The sequence below is a fragment of the Plectropomus leopardus genome, chromosome 10, assembly GCF_008729295.1.
Source record: "Plectropomus leopardus isolate mb chromosome 10, YSFRI_Pleo_2.0, whole genome shotgun sequence".
Taxonomy (NCBI): Eukaryota; Metazoa; Chordata; class Actinopteri; order Perciformes; family Serranidae; genus Plectropomus; species Plectropomus leopardus.
In genome coordinates, this window is record NC_056472.1 from 31,252,739 (window position 1) to 31,263,773 (window position 11,035).

General features: G+C 37.5%; 1 protein-coding gene across 1 annotated transcript; it reads right to left on the reverse strand.

Moving 5' to 3' along the window:
• Positions 1–2,028: 2,028 nt before the first annotated feature.
• On the reverse strand, positions 2,029–10,258 carry si:dkey-91i10.3 (cytochrome P450). Its single transcript, XM_042494895.1, has 7 exons — positions 10,035–10,258; positions 8,213–8,410; positions 5,785–5,948; positions 4,948–5,114; positions 3,716–3,797; positions 3,186–3,392; positions 2,029–2,413 (listed from the first exon to the last, which is right to left on the reverse strand). Exons 1-7 carry the CDS (start codon positions 10,231–10,233, stop codon positions 2,264–2,266), a joined length of 1,167 nt encoding a protein of 388 aa, XP_042350829.1. The 5' UTR covers positions 10,234–10,258; the 3' UTR covers positions 2,029–2,263.
• Positions 10,259–11,035: the final 777 nt, after the last annotated feature.

An 11,035-nucleotide genomic window follows, 5' to 3' on the forward strand; every position in this document is an offset into this window, starting at 1 on the left:
ACAAATGTGTGAATCATTTTTAAAAATCACTTTTAGAGCAACTATTGCCATAAGTCTTCAACACTTTATGTCTGTCTGCTCAACACATACGCCAAAATCATTTTTGGGCAACCATAACATCTGTCCAGGAACTCTCAGTAATATTTTTGATTGTGTATTATTCCAGTTAAAGAAATAAACTAATGAATGAGGCTGAAATTAGCGAATGGGAAAATGATACACTGCCATAACAGTCCACAAGATGGAAGCATTTTTCTACTATTGTGCAAACAACTGACAATAACAACACAACCCGAAGAAAATTTGAACTATTATCAAATTTATAAGGCAGGAAATAAAAGGATCATAAAATCCAAGATGTGTTTTAGAAGGGGAGCCTTCTGATTTTACTTGTATTTTATGAGTGAGAGGACAAGGTCCTTTTTTTCTAATGTAATACTGGTTTGCATTAAGTTTCTTTGTTTTCTGACAAATGTTGTCTAACCACAGGACCAGACCAGACCCTGACTGACTGACATATTTCGTGGGTATTTCATATTATATTCCATGCATAAATACACTGACAGTACAAAGCAACGGTACCAAAGTGTAGGCTACCATTAACCCCAGTAGTGAATGCAATAACTGCAGGAATTTTGTGTTAAAGTACACGTTTAATTAATTTAAGATCTATGCCTTTTCTGTGCACTCAATAGATATATTTCTCCAAAATTTTGGTCCCAAATAATCTGTCCACCTGACAGGTGCAGCACATCAAGCTGCTGATTAAACATCATCACTGCACATTATTATTAGCATGACTAGCACAACAGAAAAGCATTTTTTTGGTCACAGATACCTCAAAATCAGCTGAATTGCAATAAGAAATGTTTTTGTTATAGTGAAGACTGGGAAATCAATTTTATTTCTTTATTATTGGTGTTGCAATGAAAATTATTAAAGTTCTAATTCCATACCAAATGTACTGTATGCAGGCTGCTGTAGACTTTTTGTCAAAGAATAAGTGTTTTGCAGCTATTATACACTTGATTAACATCAGCGACGATGATATACTTCCAGGAGATGATTCGATGTGTGTTCTGTCAGACTTCAGTGGGCTTAAACTGGACTTTATGTTGCCACAGAGAAACCAAATTGTCATTTGAAATATTTAAAACTTATTTTTCTATTATCTATCTCACCACCATCACTGATTTAAATATTTTAGCAGCTGCATATTTAGTCAAAAACCTTTATTTTATCATCATTATTAAGATGAACCTGGGACTTATCTTTACTCTCACACTTTAGAAATAATGATGATAATAATACTTACCACAACATATATTTAACATTTTGCCTTTATTAGACAAAATCAGGAGGAAAACAGGAGAAAATATGGTCAAGATTCAGACTCTGTGGGAGCCTGTAACCTCTCTATAGAGAACGTGCTGCTTTAGAAAAAATGCTGCTGTTATGTGAAATAATGTGCTTTACAAATAATTAATCGTCAAACAGTTCACGATTATAAACAATCATAAAACCTAAAAAATACATTTCTCTATGTACAAGAAACACTAAAAATGTGGCCGAAACGTCAGCCCAAAGAATAATTAATCTTGAATCAGCAAGTTGAAATTCCAACTCAGGCGTAGCATCGTGTGCGAGCCTAACCCGCCTGTACAACTGACCCAACCTAAGAGACGGATCAACCAACTTTTTTTTAATGATTAAAATTAACATAAAAAATAAAACAAAGATGGCCGGAGGAAATTAGTTTGATCGTCTTTTCAAAAACATAGGTAAAGTTAGCAACTTGGTAAGAAACGATCCACAAATTGATATCATAGATTCAGAGATATGGAAGAGATATGGAAGATATGGAAAAATGTCTAGGGAACAAAAAAAAATATTATTATAACTTCAACTATATTCTTAATTACCATAATAACATATTTTAAATACTGTTACAGAATTTTTTTTATCACTTTTTTCAGGCCATTTCCTTTTTTGTTTGTTTTGTTGTTGTTTACATTTTTCTTTTTTTCTAATTTTCAGGTAAATTTCATATACTTCTGTTTTTTTTACTACCTTCTTGTGAATTTTCGGATCATTTGGTGTTAAGGCGTTCGTTGCCTTCTTCCTGTGTTTTTGAAAGAAAATAAGTGAATTTGTTTAGCTTTCAAAGGGTTAAGGTGCATCCCAGCCAGTCCTCATAATGTGAACGCTCGATAAACAAGTGCTGGGTGTCACACAGGGAACACAGTGTGAATACTAAAACAGCTCACAGAGAAACCCCCGCCGCTGCTCTCGGCTCCGCTCGTCTGTCCACAAACTGCAGGTTGATGGGTGTCGCCGGGCAGAGCAGGGTTCTGGTGATCGGCTTCACTGTGGTTCCAACAGGATCCGGCCTCACCTCGAAGTGCTTTATCATCTTTAAAATTGAAAAAGAGAAGCATTTAAGTAGAAATACATGGAATCAGGATGTTTATTTATGCAACACACACAGTCCACATCCCAGTTAATGATTACCGGCCGCTCGCCAGCTGATGGAATTACTCTTGTAGTTTTTGGCTGAGAAGTCAGACGACTGATTTGTGATTTGTATTCACTGCCAGGTATAACACAAGAACAGCCGGAGCACTGTGTTTTGATTGGATTATTACGATGGATCAATTCGGCTCTCTAAATGTGGCTAAAACATGACTGATTTTTAGGGAAATTACAAAGACTTTAACTTGCTTGGATCACAGGGTTTTAATGTTCAAATGTTACTCTGTGTGATAACAATGAATTGAAGCCAAGCTTTAGCAGTGGCATTGTTAGGCCTGGGCGTCGAGGCTTCACCCCTACTGTATATATATATATATATATATTATAATATATATAATGTATATATCCTTTCATGTTATCCTTTCGCCAACAGGAAATTATAACATTTCTTCTTCTTCTTCTTCTTCTTATTATTATTATTATTATTATTAATTATTTGAAAAACCTTCCTCTGGTGTTTCCTCACTTATGGTTGCTTTTCCTCAGTTTCTGATTTTAATGAGAACTCTTATTTTTGTGCTTTAATTAATAACAGTCTTTTTTTGGAGGGGAAGCACTGCATTACAGTTTTGCTTGTATGAGAAGTGCTTGATTGAGCTAAGACAGAAAAAAGTCGATCGATGATAGAGGTATCAACAACGAGCAGATCTCACCCTGGACAGAAGGAGATACATCTCCAGCTCAGCCACCCGTCTGCCCAAACACGCCCGGATCCCAAAACCGAACGGCACTGACCCAAAGGGGTGCTGCCTGGACTTCTCCTCGGCTCCTCGGAGCCAGCGCTGCGGCAGGAAGGCGTGAGGGTTGGGGAAAATATTCTCATCATAGGACACCGCGTAGTGGCACAAGTGGAACAGCGTCTGTGAGAGATGATCGTAAGTACGATTTACTTAAACCTTTGAAACCTGAGCAAATTAGCTTGATTTCTTTCAAAATCATTAGAAGAGGGTGACAAGCAACTTGACAAGAAATGGCTTAAAAATATGCAAGAAATAAGTAAAAAAAAGTTACAAGAAAATTACCCCCAAAATAAATAAAATAACAAAAAAATAAAGAAAAATAAAGAAAATGACCCCAAGAAAGTGCTACTAATTAAATATGTTTTTTCTATAAAATAATTTAAAATGTAGTATTAAAATAATAATTACATAACTAACAATGTGGTATGTGGTATGTGTCTCACATTTTTGGGGAAGAGATGATCTCCAACCACAATCTCATTTTCAACAGTGAGTCGGGCATTTCCTGGTACCACTGGATACAACCTGGTGACCACAAACACAGTGAGGAGTCAACAAAAATTTCATCTGTTTTTTTCGGCAAAAGCAAATATCATTACTGTTACTATTATGGGCTCAGGAACTCTTCAGTAAACACAGTTTAACGCTGCATCCACAGATGCAAGTTCAGACTCGACCATGTTAAAGCCAGATAACAACATCCAGAAACGAAACAATTTCTCTGAGCTCATCTGAGACGGACTGACACAACGTGGAAAAGTGTGCTGTGGTCTGACGAGTCAACATTTCAAATTGTCTTCTGAAATCATAGACATTTGGGCTAAATACGAAAAAAGAACAATCAGGGTGTTAAAAGCCAGCATCTGTGATGGTAAGGGGGCTGTGTTAGTGCCCATGGCATCATGGGTAACTTCATCTTTGAAGGCACCATAAATGCTGAGAGGTACATACAGGTTTTGGAGCAACATATGCTGCCATCCAGACAATGTCTTTTTCAGGGATGTTGTTTATTTCAGCGAGACATTGGGACACATTCTGGCCGTGTTTCAGTCGAGTGGTGCAGGAATGTGTGTGTGGTACGTTATGAATCACAAAATATGACAACAGAGACCGTGGACAGCTGAGCACCTACAGTTGTTTATCAAGCAAAAAAAAAAAAAAAAAAACACACACACAAAACATAGTGTCTTTGCTTCTCAAATGCTTTGTTAGTGTTGTTAAAAGAAAAGGTGATGTGATAAAGTGGTAAACATGCTCCTGCCCCGACTTTTTTTTGAAACATGTTGCAAGCATCAAATTCAAAAATGAGTGTACATTTAAGAAAAAACATTAAAGTTTATCAGTTTGAGATTCAAAAATCTTTCTTTTAATTATTTTTTTGTCTTTTGATTTTATTTTATAGGACAGCTTAAGTGTGTGCAGGAAAGGGCTGCAGGTTGAAGTCGAACCTGCGACCGCTGCAGCGAGGCCTCAGCCTCCACACATGAGGCGCCCGGTCTACCAGGTGAGTTACCAGGTGCCCCTAAACATCAAATATCTTGTGTTTGTATTGAAATTAGATCAAAACATTTGCAAAGCATTGCATTCTGTTTTTATATGAGTTTTACGCAGCAACAGAACATTTTTGGAACTGGAGTTGTAACATAATGTATTAATGGGTATGATAGCCTCTGACCGTAGTGTCTCTCTGATGATGGCCTTCAGGTACGGCATCTGAGCGATGTCGTCGCTGTTTGGCACCTTGTCCCCGGGGCAGATACCTATCACCTCCTGGTATAACTGTTCCTGGATCTCTGGCTCCTTCGCCAAGTTGTAAAGAGCCCACGAGATAGTGTTGGAGGTCTGCAGCACAGAGGAACACACTGTTACCATCTGCTCTTTTATGCAACATTTCAGTTTTTTGTCACTGAGCACAGATTTAGTGAGATTCAGGTAAGTTGTCTGATTAGAACCAACAGTTTCAGTGTCTTACCTCATGAAAGAATGAGTGCTGTCCTTAGGGACAACGAGGACTCATTTCTTAAGATCTGGAGCCCTTTCTTCAAAAATGTACCATCTGCACTCGAATAAACTCTGTTTAAAGGTTGATATTCTTCAAAGTGGAAGCAAACTACACCTATAGTGCCACGTGAGATTTCTTAGATCATCTTTTGCCTTATGCATGTGATGAGAGTCAGAGGACAATGTACTTCACTTTTTAGGATACTGTCAAATTCCTGTCAATGTCAATAATGTTATTAAATATTTTTATTATCTATTTTTTATTGGATTTTATTTTGTGATATTTTCTAGATTTCTTTATTTTTCTTATTTATTTATTTTTCTAACTTTCCTTTTTATATATTATACCTTGTAGCTGTTGTGTCGATACATGACAGATTTCTTTTGTATACTGTGAGCCTTGTTTTGTGAAAATAATAAAAATATGTTTTAAAAACTTAAGATGTTAAGGTTAAATTAAATCTCACTATTGAAATGTTTCTAAGGCTACTCACACGCTGTATGTACTCACCGTGTCGACTCCTGCCAGCAGGAGTTCGGTGATGCTGCCCAGGATCTCGGTGACCGTCATCTGATCGCTGAGCAGCAGGTGTGTGAGGTACGCTCCCTCCACACTCTGGTCCAGGTGCACCTTCTCCTGGATCTCCTCTATTTTTTTCTGCACCAGCTCTTCAGCTTCAAGACACAAGAGAAAAACTCAGATTTCAATTTCTCATGAGAGAACCAACACAGCAGGCACTTGTCCACTAGATGGCAAAGAAACAGCTGTGAGGGATCCAGTTCAGACACGGACGGTGGACTTTGAGAGAGTCACCAGAGTTCGGCGTCCTTGGAATGATTTGATGATGGAAATGACCATGAAACCTGAACTCTAGTAACCTTTAATGGCAGAGAAAGGCTGCAGAGGGACCCAAAACCATAAGATCAGAGGGGCGCTCTGACATGAGGTCGTGAGTGTGTATCCATAGAAAAGTGTGTTTTCACGTTTACCTGACATTTGTGTTCATTAATACTTTAATATGAGTTATATTAGGTATCTCATATTATTATTGTATAGTTTAATAACCATCATGAGAATCAAATAACCAAGATAAATAAGTGTATTTGCAGATTTGATTTGGGGACACTTGTGAAATAATCGCATTCGCACAATTGACTGTTGTAGAATATAATGACGGCAATAAAATGTTTTATTTCTTTACAGACGACACAGCATTTTTTTTCCCAAAGATATGTGTCGCACGGCAGTTTCAATACCAACAGGACAAAGTGTTAAACCTCAGTGCTATCTGATGACCACCTGAAGCCCAATAAATGTTGGCATTATACGTTTCTGCAAACTATGGCTACGTTACATGAGGCACAGCGATGTCTCCGTAAAAAACAGCCACAAATAAATACAATGGCTTTTTGTGGAACAATCCTAGCAGGCAATGTAGCAATGTCTTGGTAAAAAAAACAACTTTTCTTGGCACTAATGTGGCTGGAAACTAAGAAATAATTTTCTAAAATATAACCTGCCTGTACTGGTCTGCAGCTTGGCAGTCGGCTCATAGTTTTAATCTTTTTTCGTTCAGCATGAAAGTCAATAAATAGGCTAAAGAAACGTGCTTGAATTGTAGAGTTTTCTTGCAGAACTGTATTGTTTTTTATTGATGTCGTAAAAAAACTTGGCACAAATTAAGTTTGACTCATCAGGAATGCCCTCATGACAACATCACACATTCAATGAAAACTGCAACAAGATGGCTAAAAGCATGCTACACTCATTTGTTGATTCATTTGTTACAAGAAATGATTGACGAGATAAAACTAATCTTTTCCTTTTTTTAATGTAAAATGTTAATGGAGGGGTTTGTGTTTGTTTTTTCTTCATTTTTGTTTTTGTTTGTTGTTTTCAACTCTCATTTTTTTGTTTTTTAATTAATCTTTATTTATTAGAGTTTTTAATTGTGTGTAACTAAAATTAAGTAAACTAAACTACAATAAAAATAAGATAAAATCTATCCTGAAAGGAAATTGTTGTGCAGCAGCTGCAAATCAGTGGGAAGAGTGCAGATATACAGAAGGCTGAAATAGCACTAAGGCAGAGATGTCAAACTCCAGGCCCAAATCCGGCCAAATCCGCAGCGTAATTATATTTGCGAGATTATATCAAACATCTATTAGAGCTGGCCTGCTGGTATATAGTGCATGTACCGCTAATAGTACAAATCCCAGAATGCACTGCAAGTGCGTTGGCACGTCAATCAAGACCTGCAAGCGTTTCCTCCTCCTCTGTTGACATTCATTAGCAACCTCATGCTGTCAATCACCTCAGGCAAATTTAAGCTATCTCTCCCAAAAACTGACCAAACAAAAGGTGGACTTTGAAAACAGGAGCTTTCTAGACAGGTGGGAGGCAGAGCACCTGTTCACGAATATAGAGGACAGACCTGGTTAGAAAATTATATTATATTTTTGTGTTGACCTGTGAAAAAAGTTTTCCATTGAAAATGAACTCAAAAAGCTACAGACAGAGAGCGGGACATACATTTTTTAATTTAATTTAATTTTATTTATTTGAATAAAAATAAGAAATGAATACCATTGTTGTGTCTGTTATTTGAAATTTGATTTCTCTTGTGTTTATAATATTAATAAGCTTTGCTTGTTCCAGATTCAATGTTTAAGCTAAACATATGTTTGTTTCCATATGAAAAACTGTATCATTATGTATCTGGAGAGAAGGGAAAACGCTCAGTTGGAGTCAATTTTTCAATAAATCTGGTCTGGCCCGCCGCTTTGTCCCAGTTTTTAATATTGGCCCACTGTGTATTTGAGTTTGATCCCTGCACTAAGGTGAAAAATATACAAAATATGTATTTAAAAAAACATGTAACAGTAGGGTGCAATCTTAATATGTAAAATATTTACACAATAAATCCACTGTTGCTCACCAACTTTGAAAAGATAATCCCACGCTGCAACAAACTTCTTCCAGAAAGGCATGTACGGCCAGGCGGACTGTGGGAAGAGGACGATGATGGGGGAGAGCCGGAACATTTCCCCCACGGAGAGGATGAAGTTTTGGGTTTGCTCGGGCACCACCTCGTTCATGCAGCCCAAACGAGTCTCAAACAACACTGAGCAGATCCCTGCATGTAAAGATACAATTGTTATACACAGACTGCTTGTGAGGGACAGAACAGAAGTATGTGGACACTTAAACGTTACACCCAGTGGACGGGCTTCAGCAAACTGTTGGCTAAATTTAAGTATCATTGTAAAGCTGCAGCACTGAAAAAAGAGACCTGAACCAGCCTGTATACACAAAAATATGTGAACAAGTGTGTCCACATACCTTTAAGTAGGTGTGTTGTTTGTCATGTCTAACAGCAGTCCATTACTGCAAAAACATGGACAGAAAGTAAACATTTTGGATAAGCTCTCTGGTGTTTAACCCTTAGAGCCTGTTTTAGTATCGCACACACTCGTATTGCTCTGCGCACAAAAGGCAGGTTTCAAAATCAAGCTTTAAAAACAGTATTTATACATTTATATTATTTTTTACTTTCATTGAGTTATTTTTAACCAACAGCAGTCCTAATCATACATTTAAAGTACTCATGCATTTTCAGAATTTTAACCCTTTTAATGGCAGGTTTTTGTCATATAAAAAAAATCTACATTTACATTATTTTCTTCTTTCATTGAGTTTATTTTTGTTATATTCACTATCAGTCCTAATCATAAATAAACACTTTAATATTCACAGATTTATCCCTCTATATGCCAGGTTTTTGTCACGATGTCACTATGTTTTCGATGAAAATACTACTACATAAAACATACTAAGACATACTAAGTTTTTTTTTTTAAATTATCACAGCCTTGGAAATGTCAATGATTTGCATCAGCATTGATTTTTTTTCATTATTTATTTTATTTTTTAATGCTCTGCAAACAAAATACACTTTTTAAAATTTAGGCGATAAAAATATTATGCATTTATACTATTTTCTTCTTTCATTAAGTGTTTTTTTTTCAACATCAGTCCTAATCATAAAAGTCAAATATATTTTAATTATCAGAATTTTAACCCTTTATATGCCAGGTTTTCTTTTGTCATGATGATACTATGAAAAAAATGAATTATTTTCAATATACTACATGCAGAGTGTTTTTTTGTTTGTTTGTTTGTTTTTCTTTTAAAACTATCACAGCCTGAGATATGTAAGTAATTTCCAGCAACATTGTAACAGTGCACCTTGTGGAAACAGCATGTATTTTCTCCATATGCCAAATATGGGGAAAAAATTATGTCTTTGGGTGAACAACCTGATGTGAAAATTTGTAGTAAAGGACCATGATTATAGGTTATAGAAAGCACCTAAGCCTCCCTTTGTGATCATACACGCAGTATCTAATCAGCTGTCAAGGCCAAAAGACTCAACCTGTGTGTCAAAGTTGACACTCTGAATGACGGCTCACACTCGGGCTGCTCTACCAACAGCTGACGAGTTCTCTGCTCTGCCTCCGCAGTGAAGAGGTCAACGTGTTGTTGCCGTCGTCACAAAGCACTCAGACTTCAGGTTGAGGCAAACGTGTAACAGATTTCCACTCAGCACAGAGTGAAGTGATGCAGACAGCCGCCAGGCTCAGCAACATTTTCGTCTGTCATCCACCACCGTAACCTCTATGCTGCTAATCAAGATGTTTTCGAGTATCTAGAGAAAGATGAGTCTCCGCAGCGTTTTCAGTCGTTCGTCCTCCACTGACCTTCAAAAGCAAATTTGTAGAGTTCTGCAGTCAGGTCATTGACCATAACTCCCTGTCCGCTGGTTTCCCTCAGCCAGGCCACTCTGTCCATGAAGTCCGTCACCACGGCGTTGATGGTGTTGGAGTAGGAGGAGACGTGTTTGGGCTTCAACATCCGAGGATTCAGGATGCTGCGAATACGCTGCCACTTGGCCCCCATCCTGCAAACAAGGGTTAAAAAAAAAAAAGGAAATAAGCCTTTTAAAAATGATTTTCTAATTGCACAAATTTCTTGCAGTATGTGAGACATTTATTTCCAAGTTACTCATTGCCTTTTCAAATGTTTTTTTTTTTTTTTTTAAATAAATCGCTTTGCTCGATTCAACAGTGTTCAAACATTGAAATACTTGTCAAAAGCATCTGAAAGCAGCACAAGAAAAGCGAAGTCGCTCCGGGTTTTAAAGGCTTAAACACCTAAAGTATTATGCAGATGTATGTTCCATGTAAGGGTGTATACCTATATAACATATCATCAGCTCTCTGATGTCACAACATTCATCAGCGATGACGAGCGCTGCCGCAACCAGTCACACAGGAACGACCGGGTGACGGCGAGGAGAAGCAGCTGTCGAAAACATGGTCGTTGTGCCTGTTCGGGTCCAACTGGAGTTAAAGGCTCCTATTGTCAGTTTCATAACAAATCTTATGTCATGCAAGGGGTTAAAGATTTGTCATGAAGCTGTTGATGACACCTGTGCTGACTCACTCTTTGCTCCTCCCACTCTGCATTACAAACCCCGTCACCTTAAAGTACATCGTGTACGAACGTCATACAGAAGTTTGCCCAGAACTTAAATAACTGANGAGTTATAGGCTCCTATTGTCAGTTTCATAACAAATCTTATGTCATGCAAGGGGTTAAAGATTTGTCATGAAGCTGTTGATGACACCTGTGCTGACTCACTCTTTGCTCCTCCCACTCTGCATTACAAACCCCGTCACCTTAAAGTACATCGTGTACG

Excerpts from the sequence above, each read along its gene's own strand:
- si:dkey-91i10.3 (XM_042494895.1), bottom strand. The coding sequence starts at position 10,233 with ATGGGGGCCAAGTGGCAGCGTATTCGCAGCATCCTGAATCCTCGGATG. Across the intron at positions 5,115-5,784 it reads TGCTGGCAGGAGTCGACACG|ACCTCCAACACTATCTCGTG; the intron begins GTGAGTACATAC and ends TCTGTGCTGCAG. Across the intron at positions 3,393-3,715 it reads ATCATCTCTTCCCCAAAAAT|ACGCTGTTCCACTTGTGCCA; the intron begins GTGAGACACATA and ends CATCTCTCACAG.